At 56.2% G+C, this 18084-nt stretch overlaps 1 protein-coding gene across 1 annotated transcript; it reads left to right on the top strand.

Moving 5' to 3' along the window:
- The first annotated feature begins 1490 nt into the window (after positions 1–1490).
- On the top strand, positions 1491–11999 carry NPTXR (neuronal pentraxin receptor). Its single transcript, XM_042051274.1, has 5 exons — positions 1491–2264; positions 8801–9023; positions 9166–9410; positions 9736–9915; positions 10294–11999. Exons 1-5 carry the CDS (start codon positions 1692–1694, stop codon positions 10516–10518), a joined length of 1446 nt encoding a protein of 481 aa, XP_041907208.1. The 5' UTR covers positions 1491–1691; the 3' UTR covers positions 10519–11999.
- Positions 12000–18084: the final 6085 nt, after the last annotated feature.

Raw genomic sequence — 18084 nt, 5'->3', positions numbered from 1 at the left:
CCACCCTGATCTGCACACTGTGGGGTAGGGTGGGCTGGTCCAGCACTCACGTGGGTTCCTTTCAAATCCACTCCCGCCTGGCCGCTGCCAGGGTGGGCGTGCAGCAGGCGGGGGTGACGCAGCAGGGTGCAATCCCCTGCCACGGTTAGCAAGGGACAGGCTGGAGGCAGGTGGGCTCCCTTCATGTCACGGGGCGCAGGCTTCTGTTTCCGTCCCACGCCACTGCCCACTCGTCCCAGCACACCAAGCACTCACCCTCCCAGAGTGCTCACTGGCCTCACCACCAGGGCCAGATGCCTGTTGCTTGGGCTTTCTTCACATCCACCTGCTCAGCCTGCTCCATGTCCACCTCCACTTTTCCTCCTCATCATTCCCTTCATCTCTCCCTCTTCCTTGAACCACCCCATCTGTCTTCCTCTCCTCCTCCCCCCAGCCTTACAACACCACAAGTCAGGCAGATCTTGCTGGCTCCAGGGTGAGGGTTTTGAGGGGCTGGGGTGCAATGCACTCTGTGGGGAGAAAGGGTGACTGTACCCTGTCAACAACATTCCCCTCCCTGCTCCCACAGAGCCGAATTCGAGGAGTCTTTGTAGCTCTGGCTCCCTTGCTATCCACTCAAATGTGCCTGGAGGGAAAGAAGATGTAATTTTTACCATTGTTTCATACCCAGCACTGGGGCTGTTTTAGACACACATGCTTCTGCTTCCCTGCTGGCTAGGAAGGATTTCCTGCCATTACTGAGTAGAGTTTGAGATTGATTTTGTTCACTTTCCCTCTTCTGCTCCTCTTTTCTCAGCAGGGCTGCATCGCCAAGGCCCCAGTGTGCCTGGGGAACAGGAGAGGGCATGGCACAGCTTCTGTTGGAGCAAGGAGAAAGTGGTTGTCTCAAGTAGCTCGTTAATGAGCAGTTCAGACTAGAGTGATGGTGGGCAAGATGAAACGTGTGTATTTATTTCCCAAATGGATAACATGGGTGTGAGGGGCAGAGGGTGAGGCATCCCATGGCAGCTCTCTGCAACAGTTCTGTCTGAAGTGGGAGAGCAAGACAGCCAGAAGGTTTGCTAGTTTAATTTTTAGGAGAAAGGCAAGGACGAAAAGACCCGAAAGACCATCACGGGGAATGACTGATGACGAGGCTCTCACCCTCGGGGTGTCAAGGGGCCCTTTACTTCCAGCCTAGGCATCTCGCAGGGGGGAAATCCTCCCTTGGGCTGTGCCGGAGCAGCATCCTCTCGCCAGAGGCTCCCGCCGGGCTGACTTCAGCGAGCCCGAGTCGGGGCTGGCTCCGTCCCCGGGTGCCCCCGGGGTGCCCTCCCTCCCCTTCCTGTCCCCTTGTCCGCTCGCCTCCCACCGCTCGGACCGTCACCCTTGCAGCCCGAGGAGGGTGCTCAGCGGGAAGGGGGGGTCACTGAGAGGGGCACGGCCGGGGGCACGGCCGGGGCGGGGGCGGTGGCGGGGGCGGTGCGGTGCGGTGCGGGCGGCGCCGCCCGGCACATATAAGCGCGGCGCGGCGCGGCGGGGCCCCGGCGCCGGTGCTGCTGCCGGTACCGTCCTTCCCCGCCAGCTCCCTCCGGGCTGCCCGTCCGTCCCCCTCTCCATCCCCGCCCGCTTTTTTTTCTCGCCGTCCGCGGGCTCGGGCCCCCCACGCCGCTGCCACCCTGAAGTTTCTGGCGGTGCTGCTGGCGGCGGGCATGCTGGCTTTCCTGGGGGCCATCATCTGCATCATCGCCAGCGTCCACCCGGCCGGCACCGCCGCGCCCGCCGCCGCCGCCGACAATGACTCGGCCGCCGCCGCCCTCCTGCCCGCCGCCGACAAGGGGCTGGGAGCGCTGCACGGCCCCGCCGAGGCTCTGGCCAGCGCCGGGCCGCGCCTGCCGGGGGGGCCGCCGCTCTTCAGCCGCTTCGTCTGCACGCCGCTGAGCACCGAGTGCCCGGCCACCGGCACCGGCAGCGCCGCCGGCAGCGCCGCCGGCCCCGAGGAGCTGCTGGCGCTGCGGAGCGCGGCGGCCCAGCTGCGCCGCACGGCGCTGGAGCAGAAGGAGCGGATCCGCATGGACCAGGAGACCATCCGGGAGCTCACCGGCAAGCTCAGCCGCTGCGAGGGCGGCCTGCGGAGCCCCCCCGCCGCCGCGCCCCCCGCCGCCGCCGGGCTCCGCGCCGCCCCGCACCCCGGCACCATGGGCCATCCCCCCGACGAGCCGCCCGCCGTGCGGGAGCTGGAGGAGGCTGTCCGCACCCTCCAGGACCGAATCGACCGGATAGAGGTGCGAGGGATGCTCCTGGGGATCTGGGAGGGATTCTCGCAGGGGATGGTGCTTCCAGGGAAAGATGCTCCTGGGGGGTCTGTGAGGGATGCTCCCGGGGGATGTTGCTCCTGGGGTGATGCTCCCACACGTGCCATTCCCCAGGCCTGCAGCCACATGCACCCCGAACCAGCTCATCCCCCTCATGAGGCTTCAGGAAGGTTGTCCTTGCCTTGCTCTTTCCTGAGATCTCTGCCCAGGGGCAAGGGAGCCCTCCTCTTGAGCCCCCCTCTCTTCCCTCCATGCAGGCTCAGGGCCAGATGCTGCCCTTTGGCAAAAAGGTAAATCCCATCTGATGCCTCCATGGCTATGAATGGGATGTCTCACGAAGTGAAGTGCAGTGAAGTGAGCCTGGCACCCTTTTCCCACATGGTCCACAGGAGCTGGAGAGAGAAGGGCACAGCTGGAGTCATTAGCTGTGCCCATTCCTGTGGCACTGGGCTGTTGGCACTTGGGATGCAGACCCCTGGTCCCCACTCTGCAGCAGATGCACAGCGTGTGCTGGGCAGGCTCAGCCCTGGCTCAGCCACAAGCCAGTGGCACCAAAGGCTGTCCCGTGATGCCTGTCATGGGGCACATCACAGAGTGCAGATGAGTGTTGATTTATTTGGGCTGATATGGGCTCAGCAGTCCCATGGCCCTTGGCAGACTTTGCAGGATATGGCTGTGGCAATGGTTTTGGCACGTAAGAGCTGCAAGAGGAGAGTTGTCTGTTCTCCCTGTGGGAATTGCTCCAGGCAGGAATTGTTCCCTGAGGTCTGTCAGGTGTCAGAGCCACCTGCAAGGAGCCTCCTGCAAGTCCTCAACGTTCTCATCTTCCTGTTCAGTTCCCTGTTGCCCTCTCCACTCTTCCCTGGAGTGTGGAGCTAGGAGGGAGGTCATGCAGCACCCCAAGGGGTCCCTCTCCTCAGCTTTGCCCTTCTGCCCCCCTCCCTGCAGCCACGTGGGCACAGCAGCAGCAGGCAACACATGGGAAATTCAGAGCCACTGAGGTCACAGGCTGAGAAATGAGACTGGGAGAGAGGGTTATTGTAATGGATGGAGATATGAACAGGAATAGAAACAGAGAAAGGCGAATAAACACATGCACACAAGAAGGAAAAGAGGTGGAAGAGCAGAGGAAGCACCTGTGAGCTGCCAGGGTGGGATGTGCAGCCTGTCTGACACGTTGCCCAGAGCCAAATGCAGCCAAAGGGAGGGACAGATCCCCTCCCCCCAGAAAACCCCCTGCAGCTCCAAACAAATGATTTTCCATCAGTGGAAAAACGCAGCAGGTATGCTCACCCAGAAATAAAGCGGGGAAATAAGTCCCTGCACACGTATACCAGGTGATGCACAGTGGGATGGTGCCCAGCATATCAGTTTAGATCTTGCGGAGCATCAGGCCATAGAGCCATGCTCTCCCCCTTCTCCGAGGGGCAGCACCACCCATGAGCTGCCCTGCGCCCTCTCCTGGGGTCTCTGATGATGGTGGGAGGTTTGGGGTGGAGGAGGAGGGTGAAGCTCACAAGGGCTGGAGCAGGCCCTCACACGCGTCTGGGGAGCCTGAAGTGATGCTGGGACGAGGCTCCTGCACACACTGATGAGGAAGCCAAGTGACACGTGACAAAACATGTTCAGCTTTGTGTTGCCAGGGGCCTGAGGGTCCCAATTATACTCTGCAGGGGAGACACAGCAGCCTCAGTGAGCCCTGCCAGGTGAGGAAATAGGGCACTGTGTTGCCAGGGGGCTTGCTCCTGCCTGGTGAAAAGTGTCACCCGTGTGCACCACACCCCTGTGATGGCTGCAGCCCGGCCAGCTGAGCCTCCTGGTCACACCTCAGCCATCCAGTGATGGTTGCCTGTGGCCTCCCTCTCCGAATTGCCTCGCACCCCACCCCAGGAGCAGGCACCTAAAACTTCATGGTGGGGTACCTGCACTCTTCTGTCCCACATGGCTCTACCTGTCAGCCCTGGGAGCCTTCCTGGGGTACCCGATGACATGGGAGGCACTCTCAACCTCCACAGCTATCCTGGATGGTGGCAATGATCATCCCAAAAGGTGACCTGGATGGGGACAGTCCCGGGGTGGCCCCCATGTGCTGGAGACTCTGAAAAATCCATTGGGAAGGAGAGGAAATGCTGCCAAGTCTGTGGTGGCTTAGTCTCAGAAGAGAGTTGACACAAAATGCCATGAGCTGCTCTGGGAAGGCTGCATCCCAGGGAGTCTCCAGGCAGGTTTGCCAGCAGGGATTACAGCTGGATGCTTCAGAGCAGGGACTGCGGGGAGGGGGCTGGTGGAAGATTGCTGATCTAATCTGGGCACTCTCAGCCCCGTCTGTAAGGCATAACAAGATTTATTCGTGTACTGAAAAACCTATTAAGGCATTTGTTTCTTAATTTTGTCAGCATGGCAGAAGGATTTCCCAGGGGAGGATGTAGGGAGGGCCCCCACGGTCTCGCTCTTTGTCCCCTGTCATTTCTGTGGGGCTGGGCTAGCAGCAGCATAGCATTCCCACATCTTCCCTCACCTCTTCCTAATGCCACCCGAGGCACTGATCATCCTTTCCTCATGCACAGCAGCCTAGTTAGGCTTTTTCATCCTGGTTTTGAGGGTCCCCCCCTTTCTCTCAGCACGTGCTCATGTCTGTACACTCAGGTGCATCTTGGAACACAGAGCCGAGAGACCCAGGTGCTCCTTTTCCACGCTTCTGGTTATTGCTGCAAATGGAAAGGGAGCAGGGAGAGAATCACCTTGGCTGTCTGGGCTGTGCTGAGATGCAGATGCCCCCCTTCTCCCCATCATCCCTTGCAGGAGAGCAGAGCAGGAGAGGGGACAGCCTGATGGGCTGGGGGGACCTGGTGGAATTGCAACAGCCTGCTTGCTCCTCAGCTGGTACGTGGCTGTGCCATTGTGGCTGGTGACCTGGCTGCTGGCAGGGAACCCTCGGGTAAGGGAATGGGAATGGTAGTGACCTAGCTGCTTCCCTCCTGTCTGCATCTCCAGCAGTGTGGGGATGTAAATACCCAAATTGTGACAGTCCCAGGCCCCCCTGAGTGAGGTTTTAGGGGGACAGGATCAACAGTGAGCTCTTCCCTTGTGAGGAAGGGGGAAAAGCTGATGCATCCCTGTTTGTCTTCTACTCCAGTCCCTGCTGGAGTTTAATGATCCCCAAGGTCCTGCCTGGGTTAAAAGAGGTGGCAGCGTCCAAGAAACCTCGGTGCAGCAGGTGTGCTGTCCTGCAGCAGTGAGCATCCCAGGGTGGCAGCCACTGAGGAGTTTTGTGCAGGCTGGAAGGATTCATGGGTCAAGGAACAGAATGGGTCTGCTGTGTGCACGCACCCAGCTGAGCATCATGATCCCTGGGATGTGCCGGGGCTGCATCCTGCAGGTCATGTTCCGTGCTCCTGCCTGCCCTGCCCCAGCAGCCAAGGTGTGCTGGTGGCTGAGGGGGAGCAGCAGCACCCAGATTTTACCAGATTTTACCAGATTTTAATGCCAGTGCATTAGTAAATGAGGCTCTGATCTCCTTATGTAAATCAAAGTGCATTTGCTGACTGAGGGCTCCAGCCCCAGTGGCACACTCTGGCATGGCTGCCGCAGCCCCCTGCCCCCACCTCCCCCTCCCCACCCCCTGCCAGCCGCTGACATTCAACGTGATTAATATTACCTGGCATCTTTCAATCTCTTTTGCTGGTTCTGGTGGCCAAAAAGCGTGGAACAAGCCTCCCCCACACCCGCTGCCCACTCCCCTGCTGCCTGTGCGGCGGCAGATGGAAAGCCGGGTGCCTGCCGAACAGCCAGGGAGAAGGCGCTTCCCCCCCTCCCCTCCCCAAAGGTCACCAGTAAATAACAGCTGCACATCAACCATTAATAGTTTTGCAAATGATTTGCCTTGTAAGAAAGATGCTCGAGCAGCAGCTCAGAGATGGGGATCATGGCTTGGGGATGCAGCCCAGCCTGGCATCCAGCACAACTTGGCTGCATGGGGTAAAATGGGGACTTCGGTCATTGTCTGGCTGCAGGGATATGGATGGTGTTTGCTGGGATGGCCCTGAAGCTCTGCCAGATGATTGTACTGGCTACAACCCCTTTCCAGAAGGAACATGAGGTCAGCAATGATTCAATTGACCATGTGGCTCTGGCTATTGGTGCCCTGGCTGCCAACTTGGAAGGACCAGCAAGAGCTGGAGAAAGGGCTGGATGGACAAAAACTCAGGAAGGGGGAAGAAATTGAATGAAAGGGGAAAGACACTGTGTGTGTGTGCACAGAGGGAAGCATCAGGAAGAGACGCTCTGAAGTCAGAGAAATGAAAAAGCCATAGGGAGAAAAGTTACAGAGGGAAGAAAATAGCAGCAGGGAGAAAAGCAGGAGGAAGAGGGGGGTAAAAAAAAAGTACTCAGTCACTACTGACTAATGTAGGGCAGGCTATCAGGGGCTAGTGAGAGTGACAAAATTTCCCAGCCTTTTCTTTTTTCGTCATTAACAGATGGAGCCGTGCATGAAAGCAGGGACGTAGGCTCCAAACCCGCAGCTCGAGCAATCAAAGCGTGCAGCAGACAGGAGCGTGCCAGCCTCCGCGGTAGCCAGGCGGCCTGAAAGGATGAGAAAAGCTCTTGGAGCACACGGGATGTGGCCACAGAGGCAAAGGCAACATCATCCCACCTGTGCTGCCTCCTGCCAACGCAGCCAGCTCAGCTTGGGTAGAAACGCAGGCAGCCTCAGGTGGGAATTATCCCTGCCAGGGGGATGAGAATTAACCTTTCCACTTCCCTTCCCTCCTGCCATCTCTACCCTGCCTTTCATCCAGTGGATCCCCAAGGCCCCTTCCAAAAAAAAAAAAAAAAAAGGCAAAAGAGCTAAAGCCCCTTTCCCATTGTCTAATCCCTCCATTTTGCAAAGATCAAAGGTAGGATGCTCTTTTTTCCCTTCCCAGAGAGGTTTTGCTCACTGCCAGAGCGTCCTCAGTGCTGCCGGAGCAAGCTGGCAGCGAGAGCTGGCATTAGGTCAGGGCTGGCAGATGTCCCCAGCACAACCTCTCCTTTCTTGATGGGTTTTGCTTTTCCAGGTTGGTTTTCCCCACAGAACCTGTGGGTTTGCCCTGGCAGACCCTGCTGGCAGCTCTTGCAGACCTTGGGGCATAACAACTTCCGTTTTATTTGTAGCCTGAGCATGTTGCTGCCCAGAGTGGGTACATTTGTGCTCACACCAATGCCATCTTCTTGCTTTTCCTCTCCCTGCTGTTCCCATCCGCCAAGGTTGCATCCTGCCTAGCCAAACCTGACTTTCTTCCAGCCTTCCCCTCCCTCTGTTGTTTATGATGGATAGCAAAGATTAGGAGTGACATAGGCAGGCATCCCTCCCCTTCAGCTTTGTGTGCATGATTATCAGGTCCTGTCCAGCCTGGAGAAGCTGGATGTAAGGAAGAAGAAAAAGCAGGAAGCTACAATCACAGATAAGCATGCTGACCACCTCCAGGCCAGCTCTGAGGCTGGAGGGAGGCTGTTCAGATCAACGGGGATGGTATCCCCCCTGTTCTGCCAGCACAAGCCATGAGAATATCCAGGGCTGAAGTAGTAGTAGTCTCCAAGGCTGCTCCAGCACCTCTGGGAAGGTCTGCCAACACAGAGAAGGTGGTCGTCATCTTTCAGAGCCCATGGCAGAGACACTAGTGTGCTAAGAACACGGGGAAAGAAGAGGGTTCTTTTTACAGGGAAACCCCAGGAGAATGGCAAAGGGTCACCTTCTCCTTTCCAGACTGCTTTTCTTCCAGCTGGGGTGGGGTCTCCCAGTAAGGTGGGATCTGGCATCTTTGCAGTGTGCAGTAGCAGCTGGGAGCATCTTCACCAGCTGCCGTGTTGGATTTGCCATGGGAAGAGTTTTGGTCTGAGTGTTAACCCTGATGGGACAAGACAGGTTTGATGTCCCCAGGTGATGGTTCGTGCCTTGAGGACCAGAGACACAACAGCCTGGCACAAGTCCCACTTTTCCCTGGCATCCTGTTGGCCTGGGAGAGGTTGGCTTATGGAGAGCTACCTGGCACACGTGCACACACCCCCACACTCTGGCTGAGCTGGGCTAAGAGGATTACAGCCCCATTAGTGATGTTAACGTGCTGGCTATAGGTAAGCAGCCTCACGAGCAGCAGGAGTGGCTGGGAGCTCTGAGGTCCTTCCCGCATCATTTCCTCATCGTGGGAGGCTGCCTGCAGGAGCAGAGCCAAGGGATGACCCAAAGGTCCCATCCTTGCTCTGCCTCTGAAGCAGCAGAAAGTCATTAAGAGCAGCCAAGCTTCGTTTCGCAGTAATGAACTCAATGGGGGCTCTGAGAGGGGAGGTAAAAAGTCAGCCGGAGGCTCTTGGAGAAGACCCCAGTGCGGATATGGGACTGTCATCCCAGCACTACCTGTAGTGCTGCAGGCTGGGCATGTCCTTATTTAAACTCTTATAGAGACACTGTGCTGAATTTTCTCTTTTGTCCCTCCTGTTCCCTCCATCGTGTCTGCCACCAAATGCAGCAGGAGCTGCCAGCCCGCACCAATGGCTCAGCACCCACTGCCCCGGCACTTGCCCGTGATGCCCTCCACACCAAGATGGAGCAGCTGGAGGAGCAGCTCCTTTCCAAGATCCTGACCCTGCAGAAGGAGCGCCAAGCCGCCAGCACTGACCGCAGCCAGCAGCAGCACAACATCGAGAAGGAGCTGAACTCCCTCCAGAACCGGGTGACGGAGCTGGAGCACGGTGAGTCCTGCCCCGCGGGGATGGAGGTGGGGTGGGGGGTTCCTACCCCGAGGTACATCGCCAGGAGAGCCCCAGGACGGGTCACCCTCATCCCCGTTACAGGTGCTGACCTTCCTCTCTCCTCCCCACCCTTGTTATGTAGGACCACTGGGCTACAGCCCTCCTGATGCCTTCAAGGTGACCATCCCAGTGCAGAACAACTACATGTACGCCCGTATGAAGAAGAGCCTGCCGGAGCTCTACGCCTTCACCATCTGCATGTGGCTGAAGTCCAAGGCCCTGGCAGGAATTGGCACCCCGTTCTCCTACTCTGTCCAGAGCCAAGCCAACGAGATCGTGCTGTTGGAGTGGGGTTCCAACCCCCTGGAGCTGCTCATCAATGACAAGGTCAGCCCAGTTGCAGGAGGGGCAGGAGAGAAAACCCTGCCCTCATCTTCCCTGCTTCAGTCACCCTAGGAAATTATATTCCCGGGGTCACTGGTGTGGGGGAGCTGGGAGGAAGGAGCCCTAAGCTTGTGGTGGGAGGCAGGAGGATGGGGAGGATGGCTCTTTGGGGTGAGTTTTGAGAGGGAGAAGCAGCACATCTGGATGTCTGTAGATTTTGGGATGCCACCACCATGGGGGTGCGCTGCTTGCTCTGTGAGGGGCTGGGGAGACCCTGGGGTTCCCCAGCAGTCCTACCAAGCACCGGGATCTTGCTCTTCTCTCAAAGGTTGCCCAGCTGCCACTGAGTCTGAAGGACAAGGCCTGGCACCACATCTGCGTGGCATGGACCACCCGGGATGGCAAGTGGTCGGCGTATCAGGATGGTGAACAGCGGGGTGCCGGCGAGAACCTGGCCTCCTGGCACGCCATCAGGCCTCAGGGTGTCGTCATCCTGGGTCAGGAGCAGGTATGTTCCAGAGCTGCCAGTTAGCATCACTCTAGTGGGAGCTGGCTGGGGGGAAAAGCCCCTAAATGGGGTGAGGGCAGGGGGCAGCATGGGCAGGAGTGCTCAGCAGGGCGTTGGCTCTCCTGCCTGTTCATCTGACCTCCAGGCTGACCATGTGTGCTCACTGCCTTCTCTTCCTTCTCCCTATCCCTTTGGCCTCCCTGCTTTGTCTTCTTGAATCTCTTCCATGCATCCATCCCCTCCCCTCCTTGCCATCAAGCACCTTGCTCTGCTTCTCCCCAAACCTCTCCCTCTCCCCCTTGCCCTGTTTGCCCACTGGATGCATGTTCCTCCTCTTCTCTCCATCCCTGTCCAATCACCTCTCCTGCTCTTTCCCAGGACACCCTGGGGGGCCGCTTTGATGCCACACAGGCCTTCGTGGGAGAGCTGGCACAGTTTGGCGTGTGGGACCACATGCTGGCACCAGCAGAGATCCTGGGCTTGGCTAACTGCAGCTCCCATCTCCAAGGGAATGTGATCCAGTGGGATGACCAGGCGGTGGAGGTCTTTGGAGGCGCCAGCAAGGCGGGCTTCGCTGCCTGCGAGGAAGGGAGGAAGGCATGAGTGGCCCCCAGCCCTCTCCCCAGCACTAAGGAGCCCGGTGGTAGCCCCAAAGCAGGGAGCCCCTTTCTCCCCTCCCAGACAGACCAGTAAGCCTTGCTGGGGCAATGCTTGAGCCCCTGTGCTGGTGCCCCAGGAGGGAGAGGGGCCCCTGGAAGCCTCCCTGTTGTCCCTGTGCTGGTGCTGTGGCTTGTCCTCGTTCCTGGCAGGCTGGCTCCTGAGTCTCATCTCGCCCCACTTCTGCTTTGGGTGGACCTCGCTGTACCTGCAGCTGTCCTTGGTACGGTGAGGGTCCTCACCTTGTCAGACCTAACAGGGAGTGGGAAGGAGAACGCCATCTACTTTGAGTGCAGTCCAGCCTCAGTGGGGTGCCAGGGTACAGGCATCACCTGAACACATCCCCTTTCCTTATTTATTTCTAGCAACCTCACTGTCTGGGTTTATGAGCCTGCATTCCAGGATCTCACCTCCAGCCCCATCCTTCTCCTGCTGCCCTGGTTTTTTAAATGTGGCCCCAGGGAAGCTGAGGGAGAATGGCAGAGAGTCAGTGGGACAGCACTTACCCCCCTGCATCCCTTTCCCTGCCTCTGTTGCCTGTTTGGGCAGGGCTGCTGGAGGGGAGCCAGGCTTCTGAGGCTGAGGGAAGGGAGCACTCCCCACCACCTCCAGGCTGGGGCATGGGTCAGCCACCAAGGGAATGGGGGGAAAGGGGCAAAGCATCTCCCCCAGCGCTGGCCGAGGGGGAAAGAGTGCAGCACTGCCAAGGGAGCAAAAGCAAGAAAAAGAGAGACAGAGGATGGTGGTGGTCAGAGGAGCCCTGCCATCCATCCTCCAGTCTTTTGGTACTGGATTGGGCTACTGCCCTTGGTTCCACCCCGGTCCCCTTCTTTTGCTGCTCCTTGCCAGGAACAGGGCTGCCACTGGCCTTGGAAGTGGGAGGGTGAGAGAGCGGGCTGGTGTTTTCCCTGTGGAGTGCCTGAGAATACGCCGTTTCCACATTGCGTGGTCACCAACATCTCGATATGTGAGTGTGTGTATGTGCACGTGTGTGTGTCTGGGGGTGGGGTGGGAGGGTTATTTCGGGGCTCTCATGGTTGCTCAATGCAGTGTTCAGCTTCCAGTGTTCCCCCCTACCCCAAGTCCCACTTTGGGTGACAGCTGCCCCCACCCCTGGGGGAGGCGAAGCTGGCAGAAGGGACAGCCCTGCCACTCCGCATCTCCCCGCCCAGGGTCTCTGCCAGTGCTGAGATGCTGGGGTGGCTCAGCCCACTGGTGGGGGACATGGTGGGGATGGGGAGCAGCCCTTGTGCCAAGTGGGAACACTGTGACCTTCGTGCACCCTGAGGAGCTGCCCCCTCTCCCTCGCTCGCTCGCGCGCTTTCTCTAATGCACGTTCGTGAAAAGGGCCCCTGACGTGCAGCCGTGTTGGGACATTTCTTTTGTAAAGCTGATGGTGAACAATAAACGTGATGTTTTCTGTTCGAGCCTCCTGCGCAGTGCGAGGTTGCTGGGGGGATGGAGGGGACTGGCCAGCCCAAGCTGAGGTGACCTTCCCCAGGGTGCTTAGGGTTGCATCACTGAAGGGAGTTCGCCGGGCTCATCGCTGACATTACAGGAGTATCATCACAAGGGTTTGGTATTGTTGCCCCGGGGGGGGCAGGGGGGTGGTGTCACAGTCTGGCCACCTCTGATCTACTCCACTGCAGAGCAGTATGGGGTACAGGCTGCTGTTGTGGGGCATGAGGGCTGGGGAAACACCTCTGATGGGGGAGGAGGAACCCTCATCCTGACAACAGGGAAGCAGAAGCGAGTGAGAAATCGTGGCCTCTGAGATAGCAAGGAACTCACATTGAGTATAAATCTAATTAAGTACTAGTAATGAGTTTCTGATCTAGCTAGGCACACAATGGTTCAGGCATGGCTCTTGGAGCTCCTATTGTAGAACAATTTGTGACCAGGTCTGCATGGTACTTTTGCCCCTCAGTGGGTCCTGCTCCTCCTAGGAAAGGCACAGCCTCATCAATAGTTGGGGAAAACAGAGCACAAAGCCAGAGGACTGAGTTTTCCCCATTGCTGGCATGCTGGTGGGATCTCCTCTCTGAGTCAGAGCTAGCCCCCCCACTTCTGCTTCTGGAGGTTATTTAATGCCATAAAAGAAAGCCTGGCACTCCCACCTTCAGCACATCTCCACAAAGTTGGGGGCTTTTTTTTAAGAAAAAGTATGTACTTCAGCTGGAGGCTCACACCCCCGTTACTGAGAGGAGAGGGTTCAACAGGTGACATCTGCTCATGTGCCCAAGTAACAGCAGCATAATTAAGAAGGACAACATTTTTAGAGGGAGAAATATTAAAAAACATTGCTGGGATCATAAACTCAGAGGTTAAATGGAGGGGAAACTGGTCCAGAAGCCCCTTCCATCAAAACTGCAGAAGCACTGTGAGAGGGCTCTTGGGGCTTCTGGCCAAGGCAGGAGAAATATAAGAGGATGAACAAGGATGGAAACAGCCTGGCTGCTGATGTAGGCTATTGGCATAACACCCATCTCCTCCGGAGCCCGGAAACCTAGCCCACATTGAAATTGTGTGTAAATCCTCTCCAGAAAAGCAGAAACAAAGGGGATGCCAGGAGATGCTTGATCAGGGCCTTTGGTGCTGCCCTCCTCATCCCTGCCAAATGATGCTGGCATGATCCCCATCCAGCCATGCTCCTGGGATGTGGATCTATCTCTTCTGGAACAGGAGAATGGGGGGAGCCCGATGGCACAGCTTCTGCAGGGTGAGCTCCTCTCCCCCAGAGGTTCACAGCCAGTTAGGCAGACCTAGGGACACACAGGAAAACTTGATAGAATTTTCCTAAACCTTTTAAAAGCTTCCAGCAAATTCCTATACATAAGGCTGTTCAGGAAACAAAGGCATTATGGAGAGATTAGAAACTGGTTGGGAGACACAAATGAAGAGTAGAAATAAATATTTGATCTCCATCCTGCCCTGGCTCTCTGCAGGAAGCAATGTCTGCTTCTTGCCTGTCTGAGGAGGAGAAGAGCAAGATGAGACCATTTCTTTTCGGTAAGCCGAGCCTTGCAAGAGCTGCAAACCTGCAACAGGGCTTAAAAGGTAGAGGAGATGACAAATCAATAGTGTTGCTGGCTGCAAGGAGTAATTACAATGACTTACACATATTGCTTGCTTCTAAATTAACCAGGAGCACTCAGGAGATGCCCCGCGTCTCTCTAAGGGCAGCTGGCTGGAAAACAACCTGTTGTGCACAGAAGAGATGAGGAACAACAAAGTCAGCCTTGGGGGGGAGAGGGGGGAAAGAGAAGGAAATTTTTAACAATGGTGCAGAGCAGAAGGTTTTGTGGTTGTGGTAGGTGCTTCAGCTGGTTGGTTGTGTTGTGTCTGGATGTCCAGGATGGGGGGAAAAGGTGGAGGGCACCCAAGAGGTGGGCAGTGTAGGGCAGGGGCACTGCTGGGCTATGGCAGTTCAGCAGGAGCTGGCACAAGAGGAGATGGTGTGGGAGACAGGCAGGTGTGATGGATGCCACCCACGTGCTCTCCTCTATCTCCCTGCCAAGGGGCTGTAAGCACACTTTGAGGAGAGGAAAGGGACTGCCATTTCCTTTCCTAATCTGCAGGACTCACCACTGCAGGGCTTTCTGCTACCAAGGGCTTAGCCAGACTCAAATACCACCCACCCCATACTCCCAAAAGGTTTTGTCCTGCAGTGAAGAAGACCAAGTCAAACATGGCAACAGGAAACCTTCAGGCCTGATGGCTATTAACTATTGTGTTTGAAAAGAAAACACTGACATTTCTGAACCCCTCTGGCCCTACCCCTCTTTCCAGAGGGCACCACTGGCCACGCAGGCTCTGCCCTCCCAGGGACATGGGCAATCCTGGGACCCCTGACCTCAGAGTGGGCTTTGGGGATCTCTTGTGCTCCTCAATACCTGCAACCTCAGCAAAGTTTGCATTTCATGGCTCCCTGCAGTGTGTCAGCCTCCTGGTGCCCTCAAACAAGGTCAAGCCAGCCCATAGTTGTCCCCAGGAGATGGCTTCCAAAGCCCCCATTACCTGCTCTGCCCTAGCAATGGGGCACTGCCTAATTGCCTCCTTCCACATCCCTGTCCTGCTGGGAGCCTCCTGTGCTCCTTCCCAGAGCCAGGAAGGCTCATTAAGAGTTGTGTAGTGCTTGCACAGGGAACGTGCCATGATTCCGGAGCATCTGGCACAGGAACAGCCCCCGCACGGCTGCCAGTGCTGCGGCACAGACCTTACTAATAGTAGCTGTCATTACTAGAGGTAGTAGCTACAGCATCACGTATGTTTCCCAGCAGAGATGGGGATCCAGCTATCCCAAAGCAAGCTGCCCTGTTCTCTGGCACAGAGGCTGAGCTGCTTCTGGCTGCCACCCATTCCTGCACACCAGCATCCTCATCTCTGCCTTCCCTCAGCTCAGCGTGGTGGGGGTTCTGATCCCAGCAAAATGTGGCTTCAGCATTCCCACGGGGCATCCTGAGCGATCCTCCTGCCTCCAGAGAGCTGCATCCACACCATCCTCGGGCAGCTGCAGGGCGGACCTCGGTGTGACCCAAGTCCCCAGCCTTGGCCCTCTGTTACGACCCAAGGTGGTGTGAGTGGTGCCCAGTCCCTGGGCTGTGGCTGACAGGCTAGACAGCAAGCTCCAGCCTCCCTGCTTTATCACAAAGATAAAGAGGAGATGGGGCATGGCAGAGCCTGTGCCCACAGGCACAACAGGGAAGTCCCAAAACCTGGCCAGAAGCAGGTAAGAAAAGAGAGAAAGAAAAGAAAGCTGTCCTCCACCTGATGAAGAGTCAGCCTGCTGTCTGGTCAATGAAGACGGCTAAAAGAAAGCACGAGGCAATATATTTATTCCATATATGTATATTTTGCAGTCATTGGTTACTTTTCTGTGTTCAGCTAAGGAGTACAACATGCCCTCACATCAGGAGGCAAATTGCACTTTGTTTCAATGCATTTCACTGTGGCTGCTGAAAACAAAGGGATGAAAGAGTTTCTACCTCTGATTAGTGGCAAATAAGGTATGAGCAGCCGGAGCAAAGCAACAATTCCAGCTCCCTACAGATCCACAGGGGTGAATTGGACCCTTGCTCTGGACTTGCTTTCACCTAAGAAGGGCACCTGATCACTTGGTATTGGAAACTAAAGACCAGGTGACGTGCTGTCTCTGCTGTCAGAGCCAGCAGCAAAAGGACCAGTACACACAACCTTTGTTGGCTCAACAGGGCTCTGACTGGCTTGCTGAGTTATACAGAGGCAGCCTCTGGAAACCCTGCACTTGAGGGTCCAGAAACCAACTGCTCACATTTTGTTAAGGCACGGTAGATGGAGGCAGGCCAGCAGAACGCTCTCCTTCTTAGTGAGGCATCTCTATCTTGCAGCCCCGCTGTATCACCCACCACAATCACAAAAACATTGTTTTTCCTATCTTTGGGCAGGGTTTTTTTTGGCCATTTTCCCTTAGATTCTCACCTCGGAGCCACTGATGAATAATCCTCACAAGCAGTCCCAGCATTCCCCGAGGGAAATGCTCCCTGGGGTCACAATGATCAGAACCAAAACACGTTTAATCGAACCCAGACTCAGACAAGTGTGCTCCCCCCTGCCCCACGCACAGAGGCACATGCACACAAACACACCAGCTCACACTCGCTGCTTGGTAGTAAAAGTGGGTGAATTACACAGGGATTAAAGCATTAAAAAAAACACAGCAAGAATACAGTGCTTGAAAGTGCCGTGTCCCTGGAGAGATTAGAGTAGCTACCTGGAGATAAAGTAATGATGATGGAAAGATCTTCTTCCTCGCAGAGATTCTCTTCCTAATTATCTTGTCTGCAAAGAAAAAATGATGATCTCCCAGCTTTTATCTGTCTCTTGACAATTTTAGCTCTGTGCCTGCCTCATTGCAAGAGGCCCAAAAGAGGAAGGAGAGGGAATTAGCCCAGGAGGCAGGAATGGTAGGAGAACGAGCGGCACAGGAGGCAGTGCCTCATTTTTGTCACCACCAGCAGTGACAGAAAAGGAAAAGATGAATGATCACTGCAGCTTTGTCTTTCCAAACCCAAAGGCAGCTTCCCTGCCTCCAGCACTGCTCTGTCAGGCAAAGGACAGCCAGGAGGCTGGATTCACTGCTGAACCTGTTAAAGAGATAACAAGGTGTTCTCCCTGTAATCACAGGGCAGAGCTTCATGCTAGGGAAGAGGACTCCTGAGCTGGCAGGGACAGGAGAGCGCCTAGATTGTTCCTCCCCCACTGTTTTCCTTCTCAAACAGCTGGAAAGAAAATTCTTCTTTCAGCAGACAGCGAGCAGCAAGAATGTTTCAAACACACGCCAGCCAGAAGGACCACGTGAAAAATAGACCCATGAGCCACTCTGCAACACAAGGATGGCGACTGATGGAAACCCAGGCAGCACACCAGCAGCTGGGGCTTTGCACAGAAGTCTTTCCCTTGGCGTTATCCTGGAGCTTGCTGATCTCCATCTCTGTTAATTTAAGATGAATACAACCCTGGACCTCCCTGAAAGCTGTTTAAACCCTGGTTTAGAGGCTTATTTGGCTAGCAGGGTGCGGAGACAACAGAGGTTTTGTAGCAAGCCCAGAGCCAAGAAGAACCTCAAAACAAACATACATTACAAGCACAAAGCTATGGAGGGCGGGAGGGGATTTTCTCAGTGGGGATGGAGGCTGGTGCTATAGGAGCTGTTTGCAAACTCATGATTCATCCCCTCAGTCTCATTTTCTTCTTCTTTACACTCCCGTTGACGTGCAAATGTGAGCTGTTGCCTCTCCCACAAAATGAGAACTGTATCCAGTTCTGGAGCCCCCAGTTCAGGAAGGACACTGAGGTGCTGGGGCATGTCCAGAGAGGGGCAATGGAGCTAGTGAAGGGTCTGGAGCACAAGTCCTGTGCAATTGAGGGAGCTGGGATTGTTTAGCCTGGCGAGGAGGAGGCTCAGGCGAGACCTGATCACTCTCCAGTCCCCTGAAAGGAGGCTGTGGCCAGGTGGAGGTCAGCTTCTTTCTCCCAAGCAACCCGACAGGACAAGGGAACAGAGCCTTAAGCTACACCGGGGAGGTTCGGCTTGGACATTAGGAGGAATTTCTTCACAAAAAGAGTGACTGGGCATTGGGATGGGCTGCCCAGGGAGGTGGTGGAGTCACCGTCCCTGGAGGCGTTTAAGGGAAGACAGGACGTGGCACTCAGTGCCATGGCCTGGCTGCCAAGGCGGTGTTCGGTCAGAGGCTGCACTCCACGATCTCAGAGGGCTTTTTTAACATGATTCTGTGATTAAAGAAAAAACCAAAATTGCCCCAAACCGCTTCTTGTTCTTATATTTATCCTTGTTGTTTAAAAGAAAAAATATGTAGAACCAGGCCCCTAAGGGGTTTTAGGTCAGGAAAACATCAGGCTGGGGGGCGGCGGGGCGGCTCTGAGGCCGGGCCCGCACAGCACAGGCGCTCCGGGGCCACCCCACCGCCGCCAGCGCCCCAAGGCCCCGCGCGGCGGCCGGCAGGGAGGCAGCCA

Source organism: Corvus kubaryi, unplaced genomic scaffold (genome assembly GCF_017639235.1).
Source record: "Corvus kubaryi isolate FWS band 111438036 unplaced genomic scaffold, C.kubaryi_AGA036_p1.0 74, whole genome shotgun sequence".
NCBI lineage: Eukaryota > Metazoa > Chordata > Aves > Passeriformes > Corvidae > Corvus > Corvus kubaryi.
Note: the sequence above shows the minus strand (reverse complement) of the source record. Positions and strands in the feature narration are given on the sequence as shown.

Excerpts from the sequence above, each read along its gene's own strand:
- NPTXR (XM_042051274.1), top strand. The coding sequence starts at position 1,692 with ATGCTGGCTTTCCTGGGGGCCATCATCTGCATCATCGCCAGCGTCCAC. Across the intron at positions 2,265-8,800 it reads ACCGAATCGACCGGATAGAG|CAGGAGCTGCCAGCCCGCAC; the intron begins GTGCGAGGGATG and ends CACCAAATGCAG. Across the intron at positions 9,024-9,165 it reads GGTGACGGAGCTGGAGCACG|GACCACTGGGCTACAGCCCT; the intron begins GTGAGTCCTGCC and ends CTTGTTATGTAG.